Source organism: Melanostigma gelatinosum, assembly GCF_949748355.1.
Source record: "Melanostigma gelatinosum genome assembly, chromosome: 2".
Taxonomy (NCBI): Eukaryota; Metazoa; Chordata; class Actinopteri; order Perciformes; family Zoarcidae; genus Melanostigma; species Melanostigma gelatinosum.
This window is the reverse complement of record NC_136635.1, coordinates 20,481,551-20,504,600: the sequence shown is the minus strand read 5'-3', so window position 1 is coordinate 20,504,600 and position 23,050 is coordinate 20,481,551. Positions and strand designations below refer to the sequence as shown.

General features: G+C 41.2%; 2 protein-coding genes across 2 annotated transcripts in view; one reads left to right on the top strand and one right to left on the bottom strand.

The window, feature by feature from the left end:
- Nucleotides 1-4,643: 4,643 nt before the first annotated feature.
- Nucleotides 4,644-5,914, bottom strand: LOC306796030 (RNA guanine-N7 methyltransferase activating subunit-like). Its single transcript, XM_079294798.1, has 3 exons — nt 5,865-5,914; nt 5,470-5,634; nt 4,644-5,217 (listed from the first exon to the last, which is right to left on the bottom strand). Exons 2-3 carry the CDS (start codon nt 5,631-5,633, stop codon nt 5,034-5,036), a joined length of 348 nt encoding a protein of 115 aa, XP_079150924.1. The 5' UTR covers nt 5,634; nt 5,865-5,914; the 3' UTR covers nt 4,644-5,033.
- A 546-nt stretch (nt 5,915-6,460) lies between these two features.
- Nucleotides 6,461-23,050, top strand: part of homer2 (homer scaffold protein 2) — a 26,421-nt gene continuing 9,831 nt past the window's right edge. Inside the window, exons 1-3 of the mRNA XM_079294468.1 lie at nt 6,461-6,868; nt 15,572-15,728; nt 22,777-22,908. Of these exons, the coding sequence (XP_079150594.1) occupies nt 6,864-6,868; nt 15,572-15,728; nt 22,777-22,908 (294 nt within the window). The 5' untranslated portion in view covers nt 6,461-6,863. The remainder of the gene's footprint in view (nt 6,869-15,571; nt 15,729-22,776; nt 22,909-23,050) is intronic.

Here is a 23,050-nt window from a genome sequence, read left to right as displayed (position 1 = left end):
ACTGTTTAGTAACTAATTACTATGTACATATATATGTGACCCCCACGCCACTGACACATTGGGTGTTGTGCTTTGGTTCAAGTCAACTGAAACTGATCATTTCCATTCAGAAAGTTTGTCTTTCTTGGTGCTGATAGAGGACACATGGCAATATGATTATAGCGACAGCAGGATGATGAAATGTACACGATGTACACTTGGTAGACAGAAATTGAATACACAACATAACTTGTGTGATATTATACAATTTACATATTTCCTGAATGTTAATTGATTAAATTGTTATATCTGTCGTCATTACTACTCTTTTGAAAAAATATCTATTTTTTGAAGAATCTATTTTCCTTTGCGGTTATAAGAGATCGATTGTCTATATGTCAGAACTTTGTCAACCCTCCTCTATTTGAACTTTTGCAGTGTTGAAGTTACTTATCTGTTCATTATTTTCTATTTCCATTTTTCTATTTAATACTTTTTGATCCCGTTTACGCTCGGATAATAAAAAATGAATCAAAACTATGATGATGAGATACATCAAAATAATGAAATCGTGGGTAAATGTTTTTCTTTTCATTATTCAGACTGAGTAAAGTAAAGTCAGTCTAAGTTCAGACCTCCTTTAGCACAAAGGAAGGTATGATCATGTGGTTTACTTACCTGAGACACCATGGTAACATGAACCTTATTCCTTGAGTTACCTATTTTGAGCCAGCAGTTTCAATTAAAAAGGAACATTTGTTCTATTCAAAGGGAATGCTCTGCAGGGGGTTGACGCTTGTCATCCGGAAGTCCTAATTGCAGCCTTGTTGGCAACAGGCACAGAGCAGTCTGAAGAATGGAAACCACATTTCCATTTAATAATGCTAGCAGTTCCACCAAAAGGTGATTTGTCCGCCAAACACATGTTTTCATTCAAATAACTATTTAAGGCCCAAGAGTTTCTCAAAGGTTTAAAAAAAATGTGTGTATCAGAACTTTGTTTTTCTTATTTCCTCTCCCATTATAATTATCTCACAACCCCTCAGGTGTCTTGTGACCCTTTGAAGGGGCCTGACCCCCAGTTTGGTGACCACTGGACGTAACCTGCTAATAAAGTAGTTAAAACGATTACGGATACTTTTATTTTTGATCATTTAAGCACATTTTTATGGATAATACTTGTACTTTTATATAAATATGATTCTGAGGACACTCCTACTTGCAATACAGTATTTTCCCCCGTTGTTGTATCGGTACTTGTCCTTAAGAAAAGGATCTGAATACTTCCTTCTGTGGAGATAGCACGAGATTTAATCAGACTAACAAACTTCCCTCGGCAGCAGAGTCCACCGTCTTTAAATGGATGACCTGCGCAGCTGCATGATTAACTTATAGAGCACGCAGTTGGATGAGCAAGGGACAAGTTTCCATCAAACCTAATCCGCAGCAACAATCATTCAGGTCTAAGTGCATGTTATCAGCGCGTGCTCTCTGTATCTGCACGTGTGTGTTCATGTGACGGAGCTCTGCACGGTACAAAGCTGGGAGCGTTTATTTCAGCAGAAAGACTTCTCCGCCGTTCACACACACGTCACATGCTACGTGAACACTCCCCACTGTCTGGCCGCAGGGGCTGGGGTGTGTGTTTGTGTGTGTGTGTGTGTGTGTGTGTGTGTGTGTGTGTGTGTGTGTGTTGGGGGAGGGGGGGGGGGGTTGTGGTGTTTCTATGTGCACACACAAAAGGGGGGAGATAGAGTGATGATTGTAGTGGATGAGTTCATTATCAAGGACATGGCCCCCAGCACTCTGTCCCCATTGCTGTCACATTGCATCGTCGCAAACATGCCACATGAAGCCTGACAGCCCGGCAGACCAGACCGAGGAGGCTCTGGTCCCTCACTGTGGCTCTCTCTGCTGCTTTTCATCTCTGACGCTCTCCCTGCCTCACTTTGCATGAACAGTTTATTACTGGAGTTAAAATGTATGGATTTGATTATAGGGAGCGCTGAAAGCAGGTAGTCGAATGAACCCTGAACTGTATAACAATGTTGTAGTGCTGATTTTTTTTCTCCTAATGTTGCAATAATAACTAAATGTACTTACCCTCAAATCCAAATGCTTTATTAACAAGATGAACGAATGAAGAGTGCTTACTGCTGTGTGGCACCCTAAAGGACCAGATTAACATGTTGACCTCTGGATTCGTTTTGGTGAACATTACAAAGGAACCAGCTTTGCCAATTAGCACGAAACAAAAAAATACTGCTGAGGCTGGTGGGAGTTGCATAATTTTTGCAGATATTTGGACATAAAACCAAGTAAAGTGGAAAAATTCAATGTTTGACTTGATGAAAAGTGCTCAATGAACAGTTAGGGAATCACCAAAGTGGTTACAATTCATACTGTGGGCGACTTGAATGTCTGTACCAAATTTTACAACAATCCATTAAATACATTTCACTTCAAAACCCTAAAGTGAACCTCATGATGGCTGTAGACTGAGTCAGAACTATGGTGGAGTTAATGTGTATGGCACCGTCTAAACCAGTGTTTGGTTTGTGTGTTCTGGACTACTGCAGAAACATATATTTATATTACGGGTGTAACGGTTCACAAAATTCACGGTTCGATTCGGTATGATACAGTGGAGCCACGGTTCGGTACGTTTCGGTACAGTAGAAAACTATAAATGCCAGAGAAATGTACTTGATTTTAAAATATATTTATTCATTAAAACTAACAAAGTTATTCTTTGACTTTGAACAATGATGGAACTATACCTGAGTGACCCATCTTCTGGGGTGTCTTCTTAGCAACACATAAGCATAACAAACTAAAACTGCTCCTTAATATTATGTTGTATTGTTACTTACATCTTGCAAAAGAGATTTTTAATCTCAATGGGACTACCTGGTTAAATAAAGGTTTAATTCAAACGTATTGTTCGGTTCGTCATGTGTACCGAACGGTTCAATACGAATACGCGTATTGTTACACCCCTAATTTATATATATATAATTTTGCCAATAGATCCAAAATCCTCAATACAACACACTGTTCCTTTAACTGACCCTTAAGAGGAATAGTTTGCCATTTTGAGAAATACACATATGCTCTCCAGGAAGTGACTGTGCCCAGTCAAGAAATAATCTGGACCATAAAACCACAACATGTCGTTTACAGATTAAACAGACGAGATATGCCATGTTAATAAATGAGCTTTAGAGGTGTCGATACCTTTGAACAGAGCCAGGCTAGCTCCTTCCTCCATTTACAGTATTTATGCTAAGCTGCTGGCTTATATATAACAGACAGCTGTCCAACAACAATGTCCCACTGTTTATTTCCTGTATTTGTTTCCTGGACACTAATCTATTAATTTTCTGTGCCTCCAAAGCACAACAGTTACATTTTGATATTGCTTTGCCAATAAATCGGTTTCACTTTAACCGTCTCTGTCCAGCAAATCCCTGCTCTGTGAAGACGGCGCAATCTGGGGTGAAGTCTCTCTAATCTAAACTGATTACAGTGGTGATGGCAGCCTTCCTCGCTGTGTGCCAGTTTTAGCACATCCGCCGCCCCCCCCCCCCCCCACACACACACACACTTTCTCCCTAACGTCCTCCCTCCCTTATCACAGCTGATTGAGCTGCTGAAGTCTGAATGAACTGTTAACCCCGTCTTCGCCACAGCCATAAATAGAAACCACAGAATTGCATTCAGGCAGCGATAAAACAACGCAGAGTGGGTCTGCTTGTGCTGTGGATCAGTGAAGTGGACCAATGTGACCAAAGTTACCATTTGTTACTTAATTTAAGATCTGCTGTGAAAAGAACTGAGATGCACAAACGCTGACATCTTTAGGCAATGAGCTACATATGCCATAGCCAATGATGCATGTAGCAATAATGTATTAATGATGCATATAAATAATTCAGTTGCGTTTCAGTGTGAACTATTGGTCTGGGGCTTGTGCGGAGCAGTTTACTGTGAATGTTGCTTCCCCTTAACACACCGGGCAGTTGTTCAGGCCATTTGGTTTAATGTGCCATCCATTAGACTAACATTAAAGGCTGGGACTGGTGATTTCAGTATATTCTTCATTTCTGAGCCTAAAGTTGCAGATTTGAAACAAGCGTAATAACATTGTCTAGGAAAGAAGATATTTTGATGTAAATGAGTTTAAGATTCGGAGAGGGCGCAGTGAGGCCATCGCAGCTTTTATATTCGTCACTAGTGAAGGTGGTCTAAATGTGCTTTGTAAATAAAGTGGCTGGACTTGAATGTGTGCATCGCACCATCTCGGCAGTGGTCCCAAACTCAAATTACTTGGATGACACAACGGTCAGGTTATTCTCTTCGATATTAGACATTTGGAACGGGAATCTTAATTCTCACTTCTAAGACATACATGTTCTAACACATTTAATTACAGTGTGGTGCTGACTACGACTGACATCGTAATGTTAAAATAATAAATAAACGAATTAAGAAAATACATGTTTAACGAAAACAGTTCAGTTCATCAGTATCCTTACATAAGGGGACACAGACGAGTAACGCTTCATTACAAACAGATTTTCTCAGGAAATTCTGACTCACAGTCTGCAACAATACTGTACTGTATAATTTGTAATACCACAATTCCAAAGAAAGTATAGATGTAGCCACAAAGTTACTTAAACACAAAGCAAATATGGGTACTGTCATTGTTCATGACCGTACCAGTAACAGGATCTGTACTTTTCTGCTGTCACATTGCAAAAATAATTCTGGAAAAAAAAAAAAAAAAAAAAATCGGACTACACATTTGCGTTGCATTTTCAATTCAGACAAAAAGCTTTAACAATAATTAAAAAAACGTTCCACACAATTACAATGATTGACTGTAAATGCTGATACATGTTAATATTGCTCAGTCCTTGCTTATGAGACTATGGCAATGACAGTAATAAACGTAAATTGGTCAACATTGCCACATAATGGTATCGCAATGAGAGTTGTAAGACTGAATACTATAAACACTGACAACACATGAGAGATTCGAGTAGAGATCAGTAGCGGTCATATTGTGGTCTCTGATGAGATTTATATCCTTGGTTGTAGCCTGGAGGGCCTGATTGATAACCACTTCCCTGCCCAGAGTGCCTGTCCCTGTCCCGGTCTCTGTCCCTGTCATGGGAGTGTTGCTGTCCACGCCGGTCTCCTCCCCAACCTCGGCCTCGTCGGTCCTGGTACCTAGATGGAGACCAGATAACAATTAAGCTCCAGAAACCGGTTCTAATACTTTCATTACATGGAACTAGTGGACTAGTGAACTAGTGGACAAAACAATACACGACAATCAATAATGATGCTATCATCAGCATCACAAACCATACAGTCATTGTCATAATGCATACAGCGATAAACCTAACCATGCAAAAGTATGTAGATTACAGATTATGAAGTAGCTGTCTCGGCCAAGTTTGAGGGCTAAAGTCCCATTACCTGTCCCTGCCTCTGTTTCCACCTCCACGACGACTCCAGTTCTCCACAATGGGTGGGATGTCAGCTGGACGGTTCTGATACTGTTGGTATTCTTTATCGTCCGATGAAAATCTGTTGGCAAACAACTCCTCGTACTTCTGCTGGTTGTCCGTGGTCTCGGCCATACTGCAACGACAGATGAAACGCTGCAGAAGCACTTTATATCACAACAGCTAATGCTAACGATACGGGTAGCATCAGGTTGTAATATGTTAACTGGCGGATATGCGTATTCTGATGTGTCTTGACAAATCCCTCGTGCGGAATAATACAAACTAAAATGGTCTGAATGCGACTAGGTAGCGTTAACTAAAGATTATTACAGCACAAAAGCATTTTAACGCTGGAAAACATACCTTGTTGCTTGTGTCGCTACAAACTAACATGTCCGGAACCGATTTCTTGCACTAGTGCGTCGCTGAAATGCTTCCCCCGAAAGAGAGGACTACATTTTCATTGTTCCGATAGCGCGCGCACCAGCCAGTGATTGATTGATAGCTGTCACCTGCCAGTTAGAAACAGGACGAGGGGTCAATATCAAATAGTTTAAAGTCTGTTACTTTATACCAACCTTGAGGCTGACCTTAAAACAAAGATAATAAGACATATTTTGACCTGAAGATGAGGATTTAAATGCGCTTCAATTGTCAACGCCACATCGCTTAATTGAGGAGAAAGTGCCAACTACTAAAAAAAAGTCATCGTTGTCGCTTAGAACATGTAAGTGCACTTTAATTAAATTGTTGTTGGTTCTTTCTTGACAGCATGTTGTAGTCATTCATTTTATGTTTAAATTAATTCGTGGTTTCGGACCACAGTTTGGACAAACCGCATACCACAGGTCTGAAGAGTGTGGGTGGCATTGAGCAGGTGGAAGCCGCTCCGTGTCGCTGCTGCTGCCCTTCACACGACACACAATCCCGGTGGGGAGATAGAAACTCTACGCAGCGAGCGAGCGGCACATTTTAACTTAATGCATGAGCCCCGACAACAGCAAGGAAGGAACCACTCGGAAGTGTGATTTATTTTGTCGCATACCTGAAGAGGAAAACCAAACAAGCAAAGAGAAACAACTTCCTGAAATGAGCGGTGTTGAGAGAGAGAGAGAGAGAGAGAGAGAGAGCGCGAGAGAGTGAGAGAGAGAGAGAATCGAGTTTACGAAGAAGCGCGCTCATATTTCAGTTTTTCAGTTGTCTCTCGGGCAGCAAGAGGACTTGTTCGAAGCTGGTGGACTCTTTGGACCGCTAATCATCGGTGGACTTTGACTGCGCTTTTAAAAACAACAATTTTCCTCTCGACCCCGCAGCCAATAGAGCCGATATAATAAAAAGGAGTTGTTCCTCAAGTCCGCGGCAATGGGGTGAGTGATCCAGAAAGCGCTGCCCTTCAGAGCGCTGCTCGTGACACCTGCATGGACTAAAACGTAGTCATATTGTGTGTGTTTGTGCGTTTGTGCGGCAAATACGACAGAACATGTCCACAAGTAACTGTAGTTGACCTGAAAAGCTCTGAATACATTTGATTGTCATTGCCGTAGTAACAGAGAAAGAGCCCTATTTAGCCGGATTATAAGGCAATGTTGGTCATTTAACAGGTGACTTCATCTGGTCTTTGCGGTCTGAGATTTTTAGATATCACGTGTGAACGGCTTGATGCCACATTTCTAATGATGGTCGTGTTTATTATTTCCCAGCACAACATTAGGTGGAGCGGTATAGTTCCTCTTTGAATACTTCAGCTCCTCCTTATCTGTCTTTAGGAATATGGTTTTGAGAGGGTCATGATACGGAGGAGTCAGCACTGCCCACTAATAAGGCGCGATGGTACGTGTGTGTGTGGAGGGTACAGTACATTTAGCCTCCATAGTCTGCTGTGGTGTGTGTGAATTTTGACTCTGTGGCTCAATGCCATAGTTATGTAATCACTAACTCGCATTACTGTTCAGTGATTGCCACAGAGCTTGTTTCTCCAGAGCAGACATGTTTATTTTCCATCATGTAAGAAACCAGTTCATCAGTCTTGACTTCACTCAGCAGTTTGGCATCCTCACCCAGCAGGTTTGTTGGGTAGAGGAGTAGGTGGTGGTATGTCATGAAACCTGGCCCAGTGGACCAGCAGCAGCAAGACAGGAGGTCACACCTACCGGCAGAGACACGGCAAGAAGTTCGCTTTTGTCCGGCTTTCAGTCAGTGCCAACCAGTAGTATCATTTTACAGCTGCATTTTTGGGAAGGCGGTCACAAATGGCTCCGAAAATTTCATCTGGCCACTTATTCACTAAAGCCACTGTTCAGGGTCACAAACTGATGAAGCTGGAGCAGATGTTTGGCATTTGTGGTTGAGAAATTACTAACCATTTAATCAACGAATCATTTCTACGGCAGTAACCAATAATCATTTTAGTTATGGATTAGTTGGGTCTCTTTAATCTTTGAAAAAGTAAAGAAAAAGTAAATCTCTCATTGAATAAGCAAAGGAAAAGCAAGACAATCTCAATATTGAGAAACTGAAGTGTTTCTTTTCTTGAAAAACAACATAAAATAGTTGACTATTGTCAACCAACTAATCAATTGTTTCATCTCTAATCATTTGATCGCTAAATTTGTTTAAAAAAACAGTTTATCTCAAACGGATGTGAAAATGAAGACTGAGTTCATGTGCAATATATTCCTTACATTTGGTAATGATGCAATGTGTCTAAGTGACAAGTCAACATAGATACAAGTGAGTTTTTGCAGGATTTAGGTGTCGTTTTGCTCTTTGGTCCTAAATGAAGTTAAAGATTAACTATAAATTGCACAACACACTCATATTAACAACATCAGATCAGTATCTATCTTCCTTTATCCCCTTCCTACCATAGGTCTTTGGTCATGTGATCCATCACATGACATCAAATGATAATATTGTATATGTGCAGCATGCCCAGTATGTAGTTCAAGGTTGATGAATTTAAAGGGCTTGAGGAAATGCTGATAACAGTAAAGAAAGTGATTTTTTCAGTACAGTCTCCCAGCTTAAGTGCTGCTTCTCAGATTGTCCAAAAGCCCATTCCTAATGAATACAAAGTGTCACAGAGAGCAATGCAATCAGCACATTGCTATTTCATATAAGCCACGCTGGGAGCAGCCCTAACGCATGGATAGATGGTAATCTGCTGGCTGGCCAGAGAGTGACAGCGACCGGCTTAACATTGATTAGGCTGTGTGACTTTGTCGTGGGTCTCTTGGCCGCCCGAGTAGGAGGGTAGACTGTAAACCCGATCAGAGTGCGCGTGTTCTCTGTCTGCGGTTGAAGGGTTGTGGAGGTGTAGTAGAGGAGCAGAAGCAGGTCTGGCTGTTTATGAATCATGGGTAAATGAAAGGGGACATACTGATGGCGGATTGGACGTCTCTTCACCAGATGGTTCAGGCCTAGGAGGCCATCTGCTGCCACGCTGCGCTTCTGTGGAGACGTCCTCTTTCTCTGAGCTCTCGGATTATGTTGGGCTCTGCACCCTATAGGCTCAGTGTGGTGGTGGAGCACCTGCTGCGGTTGCTGGTTTGAATCTGGCCTGCTGCCTTTTGTTGCATATGGATTCTGTCTCTTTGTCAGTTTAATGAACTGTACACGAAGTACAGTTCAGCATACTGTATGCTGCCAAAACATAGGTCGTAATAATGAATGAGACGGCAAGATTAAAAATGTCTTACAAGTGTAAAGTACAATAACAATACAGTAAAAAATTATAATATGACAATGAAATTAGGCAAATTAACTTTTTTCAATTGTTGGATTCCTTATTGATTAATCTAGCAACAGCAGTTATAAAATACCTTGGAGAAAGAAAAAGCATCATTTTGTGTAAGCCTTTTTCATGCGATGTACTTTCTACTTCTCAAAAACAATCTGAGAAGAAAAGCAACACTTTTCTGTTGAACTGCTCACAGCTCTCAACAAGCTGAAAGCGCTGGTTTAGTCTAAAAGATCTAAAGCAGCAGCTGTTGGCTTGATCAATTGCTTAAGTTAAAACTGTTGATTTAATGGTTTGTCAGTCAACTAATTGATTCATCGACTCATCTTTCAAGCGCTAAACGAAATGCAATGAAACGCATTAAAAAACCATGAATAGTTTTCTGCAAACAGAATGAAGCTAAACAAAAAAGGGATGGATTTCACTTTTGTTTTGTCAATGAGATTGTCTGTAACATTTGAAATCATTAAGAAAAGCGGTCATGAATACCAAGTCACCAACACACTTGTATTATATGTCCTATTTTGTTTATTGCAGTTTTTGTATTTTACCCAAGCTTGTTAGAAATCAGTAATTCTGGTAACAGCCGAGATTTAAGTAAAAAAACAGTGTTATAAAATGATGAAAGACATCAAACAAACAACACTGCCTTAGTATTAAGATGCTCTTTGTTGTCCCTCCCTTCCAACACTTGTTGCTCTCTGTACTACACCTTAAACTAGCCTTCGGATTGATGAAATAACAACATTCACCTCACGTTGCTGTTAAGACAAATATGCTCCTTTTTTATGTAAATGTCAGGAGAAGATACTTTGCTCATGCGCTCAGACCAAACCCGGCTCTCACTAATAAGGCAGCTCTGCTCTGCAGCTGGCCTCGCAGGTAAAAATGACAGAGAGCCTCAACTCCAGCTAATGAGAATCCAAGTTATTCCATTTTATTTTATGGTCACGAATGAATGCTGCACTAATTTGTTATTTTAATATAGCCAGTCACCAGATCTTTACACCTTGTAGCCCAGATGTTTTTCAGATTTCTCATTTTCTCCCTCTGAGAGATTTGGGGGACGATAATAATAACAATAACAATGCATTTTATTTGTAACGCACTTTTCATTCAGAAAATCTCAGAGTGCCACAGATGTTCTTTTATTACTTGGTGCCACAGAAAAAGCCAATTGTAACTTAGTTTATTGCTGTCGGCACCAGTCGAGGAATTGAGGAAGAATGCCGGCTCTGAGTGTTCCTCGCCCTAATGTACTGTAGATATTTGACGAGTGAGTAATGCAGCGTTCATCACTTAAATTCTTTTGAACAGACCGAAATGCAAATTCGTTGTATGAGTCAGACCACTTAGATTCAAGGACAGCATTTTCTACATATTTTGTTGGTAATATTATCTGAAGTATTTGATGTAGCCTGATGATTTTTCCTGCTTTAGTGTCTGTCTTATTGAGACAACTTGGCCATTGGGAATTTGACACTTAAGCACCTGAAGTGCGTTTACCACCTGTCCATTGGATCAGCATGCTGTTTGTTGATGAGGACGTTTGCGGCACAGAGTGTGTTTACGTCAGGTCACCGGCAGTAATGTGGTGCATTTAACTGATGGTGTCTGTCCAGCTTTTTCTTTTTGCCTCTGGAGGATTATAAACAGGCCAATGACCTCATGAAGTACCACTGGCAGAGTAAAGTTGTCTCGATAATGAAGAAATCCTTTTTAAAACGTTCCAGGCGTATTCATATCTTTATGCCTGTGGGTCTGCACCCAATAGTACCTGGATGTACAGCTGACTAGTTTATTCTCGGTTCATTTCACGCCCCAGACGTGGTGTAAAACCCAGACGTGGTGTGTTGATGCTATCGCTCTGCTGACCCGTTCAGAGGGAGACTTGACAACTCTGTAACAATACTGCCAGAAAAAACTACACTGACTCGTTACGCTCATTTATCCCCATTCATCTAGTTATATGTGCTGCCTCACGTGTGTGTGTGTGTGTGTGTGTGTGTGTGATTTGTGGAGCTGCTAAAGTAACATTCACTTCATTCTCTGAGGAACGTGAGGAATGTTTCATTGCACGTATCTAAAGCTGCTGAGAGGGTGGATTTCTGTCAAACAGGCTACAAAGCCTGTTTCGTGTTTGAGCTCAGACTACCCAATCAACAATCTAAACCGCTCACATGTGTCACTTTCATTTGGACAGAGAGGTAGATGTCTGTGATTGATGGGGAGAGTTTGTTTGGGGAATGAGCCCGCAGTGAATTCTTAGACTCAGGAATTTGGACGAGGCGGTTTTCTCACTCGCCGTACCTGAATTCTACATCTGTAGCAGAACACAAATGCAACGTGACCACAACCCCCTCGCATTAAACTCGCCATCCAAACTCTTAGTCAAAGATAGAAGCCGCCTGCTGTTATTCACACTTTCTCTCCAGGCACGGTGTCATCCTGCATCATCTTAAAATGTCATCTTTAAGCAGGATTATCCCTCTCTCCGCAAACTTCGCTTAATCTCCGGAGAGCACAGGGTTTGGGTAAAACACAGGTGTTGATAAAGCGAACATTCAAAAGGATTTAAGAGAACAAGAGGCGATGGGCTGAGTTGTGCATCACTCACGATATTGCTGCACAAAGTTATTGTCGTGCAATTATTTAGACACGGCAGCCTTTTGCAACACTTTTCTTCCTCAGAATTGAAACTATAGTTGTTGGGTGTCATACCCTTTGTTTGGGAAATAGATTAATGTTGAAATGTTCATATTTAGAGGTATAGTTTGACTTCTGGATCAACACATTCCTTGGTTTTAATATATTCTGTGTGGGTGTGTAGGTGTATGTAGGCATTGACGGTGCAGTACTTACTCAAACCTGCTCTCACCCACACAGAAACATGCACACACACACACACCTGTAAATTATTTAATGCAGCAGATGGGGACAGAGCACCCGACAGTCAGCGAGAGACAAAATCCAGCGGTCACAAAGTCCCAAATGTCACCATCTTTTCTTTTTTTTTATCCAGTTAAATCAATCACGCTAATGCTTTTTATCTCAGAAAAGCAGATCACTGGACAGTTGTTTGAGTGCATCCATGTGTTCAACGGTGGCCTTTCCCTTCTCTTGCCCTGCCAGTGTGAGCTGGCTCCAGACACCGCCGCTGCAAAGCGCAGCGTGTTTGTGTGTATGAAAAGCGACAACAGTGATCTGTATAATGGGTTTTTGTTGTTCCCAAAGCAGATGAAAACTGAGATTAGGCTTAAAATGGACAGTGAATTTATTAGGCTTTCATCTCTGTGAGAACCATAATCCCAGTGGACGTAGAAGCTTTATTAGCTCATGAGTTATCGCTGCTCGCCTGCCTGTTTCCCCGACATTCACCGGGACCTTTATAATAGTGCGTTAAAGTAACACTGAAGGTCTTCTTGACAACTTGCTTTTGCCAGTTGCTGTATAGCATTACAACAACAATGGCACCATCTGTACCCTGTTAGTGAAACCTCTAGCATGGCCGACAGGAAATGTGCTTCTGTTTCTGCTAGCTTCAGCAACTTGTTGTTGTTATTTGTAAGAATAATTTGAATTTACTTTTTAAGAACATGCTCTGAAGTGATTTTTTTTATTTTAAGCTTATTTTTCTAATCACATCCCTGTGCTCAAAAAAAAAACCAATGCAATATTTATAATGGCTTTTGAGGTGCCTGAATGATTATTATTATTATTTTTTTTACGGCACCAAGCAAAGTGTGGCTGTGCCCAGTTCAACAACCTCGTTCCCACTTCACACATTTAACTGAAATCCTTCATGTCATTAAAGTAAATGGCAGGCCATGAAGGGAAAGCAAATCAAGGAATGAGGATTAGGATTTCAACAACGAAAAGCTAAAAAAGCTCTCTCCTGGGACCGTGTTCGTAACCAAGTGGGAAGAACTTTACTGTAGTTTGACACACAAATCTTCTCTGTAAACTAATGTAGAGGGAGAGTCCATAATGAAGGAAGCTGGCATATTAGCTGTGTTGCATCTTTAAATTGTATATAGATCTGGATACATGTGTTGCCATATACATTCACGCAATCGTTTTCCTGCTATTCAACAGTTGATGTGGTTAAAGAACCAAAAGACGTAGTAGTGCACAGTGAGGACGAAGGCTGCCAGCGGACAAACATGGATGTCAACACCAAGGAAACAATTGTTTTAGACCGCATCAAAACATCCCCGTTAGCTATCACGAGTGCATGCCGTCGATACGGGATGAAGCTTCCAGCACTACTTGCATTTTGTATGACAGTTTCTGGTGTGACCATACAGTTAGACCCATGGAGAAGACGAGGAAGAACATATTTTAAAGAAAAAGCAGATATCAGGCCGACTGGAAGGGCAGACGATGCCGGGACAAACTGATAAAATATAATATAACCGGATAAGAAGACACTGAGACAGAAACAGAGGTGATATACTAACTGTTTCAAGTAGGCTATAAAGATAAGTGTGAGGCAGTGAGTGCCCAGTAAACATTTCCCTGTCTGAAAGACACGCATTCACTTTCACATTTTGACTTCCAGCAGGAGAAGTACTTCCCATCTGCCTCCCCCATAGTCTTCATCTGCATCCATTATTGAGTTCTTGAGGTGTCCGCTGATCCCTCTCATCCAGCCACTCCACCTAATTATTCCAGAGCATCACAACCACCTTCACTCACCTTTTCAAAATGAGAACTTCCAGTGGACAATGTAAACGTGCTGGGTCCGGTCCCGGTACAGCACCACCATTTAAACGGTGCCACTGTTTATTTTCACTTGCAGCTGTGGTGTTCTTCCAATGTCAAGGGCCAAGACTGTTTGTATGGAACTGACGATATGAGCGTACTATTCGTTTTGCCACAAGCTGCACGACAACGTTCTGGAAATATTCTTGGATGGAGCTGAGGTTGAAACTGATAAAGCAAGAACAGTACGACAGTCAGTTCTTGTCTTCAAAATGTCTAATGGTAATAAAGCGTACAAATGTTTTGCTACTGTACTGTAACAAATACTGTAATAAAATCTTAAAAAAGATCAAAACTAACCCCATTGCTGGAAAGAGCAGGCTTGTGGCATTTCTCTAGATTTGATTAAACATATTCTGAACATATTTCCCAGCTTTCAACTCAACAGCCCAGTCAGGCTAAGTTATGTGGTGTGTGTGAGATATATATATATATATATATATATATATATATATATATATATATATATATATATATATATATATATATATATATATAGCGAAAATGTTTCTCCTCTTTATGGCATTCACACACAGAGACACAGCTCTGTGTGTGAATGCCATAAAGAGGAGAAAGATTTTCGCTGTATCTTTTTCAGTGTGCAGTCATTCAAGTTGAACAGGCTTTCTGCTCCTTCATCACCATGTTGATGCTCTTCTGAATCACACGGGCAGCGAGCTGCTCATTGCTGAGAGGCAGACTGCTTCTCCCTTTTCAAAGACGGATGACATGATATTGAACTTTCCCCATTACAGTCATTGTTGGAGTGGGCTTTGAAAGCTAACGCCATTTAGGATTTGGTAAAGTTGCCGGCAAAATACCCAGATTGGAAGCTTTTCTAATAAATGTTTGTTGTACAAAGGACTGATTTGCAATTGGTGAGAAGAACATTGTTTCCTAATTATAGAGGTTGTTTGCTCTGTGGTGATTAACCGTTGCTTTTATTGCAAGTTTAATTTAAGGATTGAAGTCGTCACAGGCACTCAGCCCTGAGTGGCAAACATAAAACAATCAGTGTCAGCCAAAGAAAAAAATTATAATGAAACAAACGGAAACGTACTGAAACAAAGCTGATGTGTTATCAGAAGACTTTTTAGAAATTGAGCAAACGTGTTTACAGACTGCTTAAGGCTAAACGGAAGAGTGTGTGCGTGTGTGACATTGTTGTGAATGACTTTACTTCAAGATGTTTGCTTTCCTCTTTATACAAGACGTCCGTGAGTCTTCTCTTGTTTGACTTGTGTTATCATAGACTATTGTCTCGCGTGTATTTGGTGCACAGGGGAAATCTTCCATTCAACAACAGATGTGAGTGCATACACGCAAGTGCAACATTCTCACACAAACGCCTAGATATGTGTTCCTGTCGCTGTGTTGGTGTGCACCTGGCTTTGGTTTGCCGTTTGTTCTATTGTCACCTGCCCGTCCGACTCTCGGGACTCTGCACCACTGGAGACAAAGCAGTGTCCCTTTTCCCTTTTTTAGTTGCATAACTTGCATATTATGGATCTTATCTTCAGTGGTCTTTCTCTCATATCGTCCCTCTCCTCTGCCCTCTGCTCTCCAGGGAGCAGCCGATCTACACCACCAGGGCCCACGTCTTCCAAATCGACCCGACCACCAAGAAGAACTGGGTCCCTGCCAGCAAGCAGGCCGTCACCGTCTCCTATTTTTACGACAGCACTCGCAACAGCTACCGCATCATCAGCGTGGATGGATCCAAGGTGTGTGCGTGTGTGTGTGTGTGTGTGTGTAACCATATGAGGAAGAGATAAATGATAATTCCACTCAACCCTAATGTATATGTTTATATTAAAAGTTGTTCCCAAGCAGGAGAATTGGTGACAGAGCAGCAGAACTTGAAAAACAAGAATACGTTATGCATTGGGAGCATCTGCTATATGCAATAACAAGCACAACTTTATCATCATAATAATAAGATACTAGAGCATACACCAAACATTATACAGCTTCTGATCTCTGATTTGAAACACAACTACACATATTCATGTCCAGGCTCACACAGCCTCACTTTAAATGTGATTTAGCCTGCTACCTTTGCTAAATTGGTGTCTTTTGAGATGGTTATGTATTTATTTATACAAATATGTTAATAGTTCAGCACAGAAAAAGTAACCCGTAGGTTGAAATCAAAGTCTGAGCATGAGCAGACTTTCCCTTTAACAAATATACAGCCAAGAGCTGCACACCTGTTGAGCAATTAAACTAAATTATCTGTAATTTACTGCCGTCAACGATCGGCTGACCGTACTCATCCTTTAAGGACTGCAGAACCTGATTTGCTGTTTTTCTTTTGAATTCAGTTTCACCCGTGTGTGTTGCTTGGTTCCATAACATGTACTGGATGTGAACATTCAGCTCATTTCAAGAAAATTGGTCTCCACCAGAGAATGATGTTGAGGTTAGATCCTGCACAGGATAAGACACCGGGCGAGTCTGCCCATGTACCATATTCACACCTTCTTCCTCCGCTAACTGAAAGAGTAGATTATGTGTTTCCATGGCAATCCTTCTGTGAGTGAAAACCAGAGGAGAGTTATGACAGCGGTATCCCTCCGCAGACATTGTCGCACAATCTCAAATCACACAGATTACCTGCCGAGCCACTTCAGAGACGGAACGGGTTGACGGTTGTTTTACTGTTTGTCTTTTTACCATGCACCTCTCTGTGTTGGGTGACGGGCCTGTTGAGTTCAGTGTTGGGATTACCAACCCAGCAGCTGCAGGGTGGGTCTCGTAGGAACTCAACATAGATGCATGTGAATGTGGAGTATTTGCATAGCAAGCATTTTCTCCTGTTGCGTAGGACGTAACTTCTTAACAGTGACGAATAGATGCAAACAGTTTATGGGGTTTTAGATTAGGGACCGACTTTCCTGTGCAAATTATTCTTTACAATAAAATAAAATGCATTATTTCTCTATTCCTGCTTAGCATTGTTGAGTGAAAAAAAAGTCAGTTTTCTTACACATGTATATGTTTGTATATAGTCAAGGCCAGGAGTCCCGTCTCTGCTCTCCTCTTCCTGTCATCCTCTCTGTTCTCTTGTCTCTCTACTCAATTCAATATGCTTTATTGATACGAGTGTAACAATGACAATGTTGCCAAAGCAGGAAGAAGCAATGGGATTCTAAAGAAAAGGGTTCAATTCAGGGAAATGGCAGAAAACAATTAACTGTTGCGCCATTTGTGTGCGTGTGTTGATGGCACATGCACTCCTGTAACCTCGAGTAACAGAGCAGTACGTGTTGTATAATGTCTGCATGCAGCAGCTATATGTGAGCTCTGAAGATTAACATGGATTAAATCAAATGTTAAGCCAGTATAATTGGAGAGCTGAGTCAAAGTAACCGAAAGCGAGGAAATGTTGAGTCGTATCAAATTTATGTTAAAAATAGTTTGTGTTTTGTACACTAGCTGCGAGGGAGACAGGTCTGTCCAGAAGAATATTCTGTGCAGCAGCACAGACTAACTGTGACAGACCGTCAGCTTGTATTCGTCCGTCCGTGATGGCCGGCCAACTCGCCGATGATGATATTGCAAGTAGAGGAGCATATCAGCACTTTTGACTCTTGCTCATCCTGAATCGCACTTCTCATACAGCGACGTACCAGCGTGACAACACAGTGAAGGGTTCCTGTTGTACTTTATAAATCATTCCATGTACGATTACTTTCCGAGCTAACGTAATGGTTTTTTCTCTAGCATCCTTGTCTCCTTTTAACAACCTCATTTTTTCTTTTTTACTACTCTTACTCAGCTAGTTTACAAAATGTACATTTTGGCTCATGTACCACAACCTGGTGAGCCAGAAGACATGTTTCTGCCAAGAATAAGAATTTCAATTCTTCTAAGGGAGCTTGTTAAATGTGTTTGTGGCTGGCAGGTTTACCAGATGTCAGTTTATAACTAGTTTAATGTATATCCCAATATTACAAACTACAGGTAATTTCCCTGTGTTATCATCACCTTGCTCCTCTATGTTGTGGCTGCACCCCAAGTACACCATATAGTTTCTCTACCTGTGTGTCATCAAGTTTTGTTTCCACCATGTAAAAGCATTATTTCCACTGGGGATGAAAGGAACATGTCCGCCTTGCTTCAGACTCCAGTATTCTCCCCCCCCCCCCCCACACACACACTTTTAAGTTGGAGTTTGGTTGAATCATTAAATTCGCGTTAGATTTGGTACTTTACTGTATTCCCAGCCATCATGATGAGAGCATGCACTGGGTTGATACAAGTCCCAAAACAATCATCCATTAGGATCATAGTGCACTCACACCAATGAGCTAAAGTGAATCTCAACATCAGGAAGTTCAGTATTGTCAACAACATTGCACATCAGGGTGTTGTCAGGAAAAACCCAACATTTAAAAAACAAAACTTGAATGTCATCCAAAGCATATGTATTTATAAACTTCTTCCAATGAAAAGGATGCTTTTCATCGACCAACCATCAAGTGTCAAAGGGAGCATAGATCAATCACATTCACACCCTCTATTTTCTTTTTGATTGAGCCAACTTCCTGTCAGGACACCTTCTTTAATACCTTCATATTCACATTACCTGTGCATGTTCACTCATGTGCAGCCTGGAGAAGCAAGTTCCAGCCCCCAGTTCCATTGGCATAAAACAAATTGTATGTTTAATGCAAAATTTGAGCTTTAATGATGCAACTTTTAAATTAGGCTCCCACTAAAGCATAAGGGGCTTGCTCAGTCATAGTATTAGTATTAGTTCGTCGGTAAATCTTCACGTGTATGCGTAAAACAGCCTTCACTTTACGATTTGAATGTGGCCGTGCACACATGACATCAAGTTAACCCTGCTCCTCCCTCAGAAACGTCATTGCCACCAGGGAACAGCGTATTTTTGCAGTCCTTAATAAGTGGTGAGATGAAATGCATCGGGCCATTGAAGCGGTTGGCAGACGCACAAAAATATTTAACATTTCACTTCATCTACGTCACACCTCATCTTGATGAGCAATCACAATTTTCCATTTTGTTGTCTGCTTTGACGAGAGGACATGGTGACCGTCGTCTCGTCTTTCTTTGGCTGTCTCAGTTGGAACACCGCTGCCAGTTCCGCCCGTTCATCATCACCATCGTTGCTGCCCCTTTGTCACCATTATTTTGATATATCCTTCACAACCTGTGCCACACATTCAGCTGCAACTCACTCTCTAAAATTGTTGTCAAATTAGTGTGTAAAATAGTGAGTTACTCAAATGTTATGTGCAAGCACAATAAAACCGATTCATTTACTTCAAACATTTACTTAAGAACTAACGCGTTTCAGAATATCATGTTTCAGTTTTTTTTTTTAAAGACAAAACCCTTTTTATAATCTGAATTGGAGTCACAAGTTAGCCATGGGTTTTGGCTCTTTAGATAACCAAGATACTTAAGTTTCTGCCATCCTACAAAAGCCCCCGCTCTATGTAGAGGGTGTCCTTTTCTCCAGCTGTGACGAAGTCATTTGGTGCTTGACAAGTGATCAAAATGCTTTCCCTCCCAGAGACTCCACTTCCACGTTCTACATCTTTTTGTTTTTTACTGACTTTGCAGATTCTGTGCAGTCTGCAGACACGTAATCGGCCCGAGGACGATGTCTCCTATAACCTCCTGGCTGTCTTTAAGTTTCCAACTGATCCTCAGGCCATTGGCCAGCCCAGCTTCGCTCTGTGCCTCTTGTGCCACTTGATCCGCAGCCCGGCTCACCACCGGCACAGCTGCCAGCGTCACTCCGCTCTACCTCCCTCTTTCTCACCCTTCCACTCTCACTCGCTTGCTCACTCAGTCGTACACTCGTACGTGACGGCATACAGTCACAGGGCCCACAAAGATGGGGCCAACCAGGCAGTCGTGTATGTTAACCTACAGATGATTAGTTTGGATTCCACATCATTTGTGTATGCCTTTTTTCTGTTGATAGGCTCTACCTACACTTCTGTAGGTCTTCAAGCATAATACAGGATCAATAAGCTGTTTAAAGATTTGTTAGGCTTGTGCGATGTGGTTGAACTCATGGAATATGTAACCTGTGAAAAAAGAAAATTTGACTATTGACAATTTAATGGTTTGGCAATGTGGCTTGTTTTGTCCAAGCGGCAACCTCCAGGTACGAAAAGTGAAGCCAATGCAGAGTTTCCTTAAACTTCTTTCTAATGGCTATCAAGGAGCAACATCTCTGGTTGCAAATTAAGTCTGATTGTATAGAAGTTTATGAGGAAATGAATCTGTTCCTCACCTGAGTTATTACCTCAGTAAACATGAGTTTGTGGTCTCAATTGCTAGTTTCAATTCTTCTTCAACACAGCATGATGTTCATTTAGTAAATTATGTTCCATTTAGACTCAAATAGAACATAAAGCAGGGTATGCTTTAGGGCGGGGCTATCTTGGGATTGACCGGTCGCGACCACAGCGTTGTCTGGTCTTAAAACTTTAACCCTTTCAGTGTGTTTTCACTTCATAAATGTTTACTGTAACCTTTTGGTTTTCTAAAATGTCTTATCCAGCATTCAGTTATACTTAGCTCCACCGTCTTGTATCACTTCTGGTTGCAAAAAACCAAGATGGTTGCGGCCAAAATGCTGAACTTGAGGCTTCAAAACTGTAGTCTACAAACCGATGGCTGACATGATAACCATGTCCACTTCTTATATACCGTCTATGGCTTAGGCTGAGCGAGTCCAAAAGCCAAAGCGTATCAGTTTACGATCCTAAATGACAAACAAAGAAATGAAGAAGCTGGAACTTGAGGATGTTTGGTGTTTTTTGCTTGAAAAATGTGTGTAAGTGTCCATCGAAATGGTTCTACATTTCTGTAATTTAAGCAGTTGATTACTTGACTTAATTTGTTTCAGCTTGATATCAATCAAAACTCTTTATATATGTAAAATAAAAACTTTTCATTACAATTAATATGATATAATGAAGTCAATCATTGATTGGGTTATGGCCTGGAGTTGTGAGATTTGAGTGAGCTTCAGGCATTCAGAGCTGTGTGTGTGTGTGTGTGTGTGTGTGTGTGTGTGTGGTTGGTTGGTTGGTTGGTTTCAGGCTCATGCAGCTTGTTATCCTGTTAGACGCCACAAACAGAAGCAGACTCAGGAATAAAAGTAAAGCAACACTTTCTACCTAAAGGTAATTTAAAAAAGCCCGATTTTATATTCTTATTTCCGTCATGAAATCTATCAGATCAGCCAAACAAGGGACAGGTTAACGACCTCAGTTCAATGTTATGTTGAATTGAACAAGTCAGCTGTCACTTTGAAGAGTTACAACTTCAAACTGAAGTTCTGAACATGATATGTAGAGGAGGCTCTGACAAACCATGGAGATGAAACTGAGAAGACATTTAGACTAGTTGGCTTATCTGTATTATACATTTTTTAAAAGATAAAGTATTTAGCATCATATATTTCTTCGTGACATTATGTTTGGAAGGTTGGTTATCTTTGTTTACCGTCTGGTTACCTCATTGTTTCCTTTTAGTTTTTTCTTTGCTTCATTCTGCAGCAACGGCCTTGTTTCTTCACAATGATCATTAGTTTCTGTGTATGTGCAGTTATCTCTCTCATCAGGAGCCATTAGCATTGTTCTATATGGGTCAGAAATGTCCAAGAGGGCATTGAGTGCCTGCTAGTGTCCTCGTTCTGTTTTCTGTTGGCTCAGTCGCTGCTCTTTTGGTCTCTGTGTCTAGTAATGATGCAGTGTAAAGTATTTTCACACCTCGGCCACTAAAAAGATGGAGATGGAGACGGTGGGGGCGTAGAAAAGGACCCAAGTCTGTCAGCAATTTGTATTCTTGAATCCTGTGATCAGAGCTATGTTGCTGTGAAACGAGGGCTGCACTGTTATTAAACTGTCTTCTATTGTTTCCTAATTGTTGGGGTGATTTGCATGTGCTGTGTTTTAAGTTTACTTGTATCTTGGTAGTGTGATTGGGTTTGTGTACATGCCCAGAAGTAAATTAAAGCTGCTTGTGTTTGCATCTAGTTGTTCATATATTGATTAGACGTGTTTATATCTAGAGTGACGCAGTAAACTTACTCAAATTGAGGCCGTCTGGTCAGACTATTTATTTTGGTTTCTGCCATCGCTGCCTCGTGCATTGGTTCCAATTTTAGAAATGCAGCCGATGTTTTCCACCAGCTGATTTACTGCATAGCTACAACAGGTGATCGTCTACTGTAGCCAATATGGAGACTGTAATTTGACTACTTAGAGTTTAGTGGGTCGCACATCTTAATATGCAATTGTGGAACAAAATGATGGCTATGATTAAATTGTTCTGCATAGTGTGTATACATGTATATGTATAGTTTTGTCTCATCTGACCAAAGGGCGTTCTCCCAGAAGCTTTGTGGCTTGTCAATATGCATTTTGGCAAATTCCAGCCTCAAAACTGGAGCTTTTTGGCAAGTCACATCAGCTCTATGTTCACAGACGCAAAAATGAAGCATTCAAAGAAAAGAACACTGTACCTACTGTGACTGGAGCTACAATAGGGGACTGTCCTTTGCTAAATACATCGTACTATTCATCATGTGACTGCAGATGCTGGAGCTCCTTCTTTAATATGTCTTGAACGAGACACACAATTTTCACAACACTCATTGTTGACGGGGACTGTGCCCGTCAGATGGACCTGAGATCCATGCTCCAATTCTATACATCTGTATCGATTCCCAGAATGATCTCCACTCGGGCTTATTGGTAACTTATTTTGTCCTGACAGGTGATTATCAACAGTACCATCACGCCCAACATGACGTTCACCAAGACGTCGCAGAAGTTTGGCCAGTGGGCGGACAGCAGGGCCAACACTGTGTTCGGACTGGGCTTCGCTTCGGAGCAGCAACTGGCCAAGGTGAGAAGACTGCAGCATCGCATGAAATCACAAAAAGCATCCAGAAAGCTTGGAGACAATTGATTTCTGTATTTGTCCTAAAACTGGAGTACAATTTTGTTATTTAGACACCGGAAATCAGAAAAGTATTTAAGAGTGTATC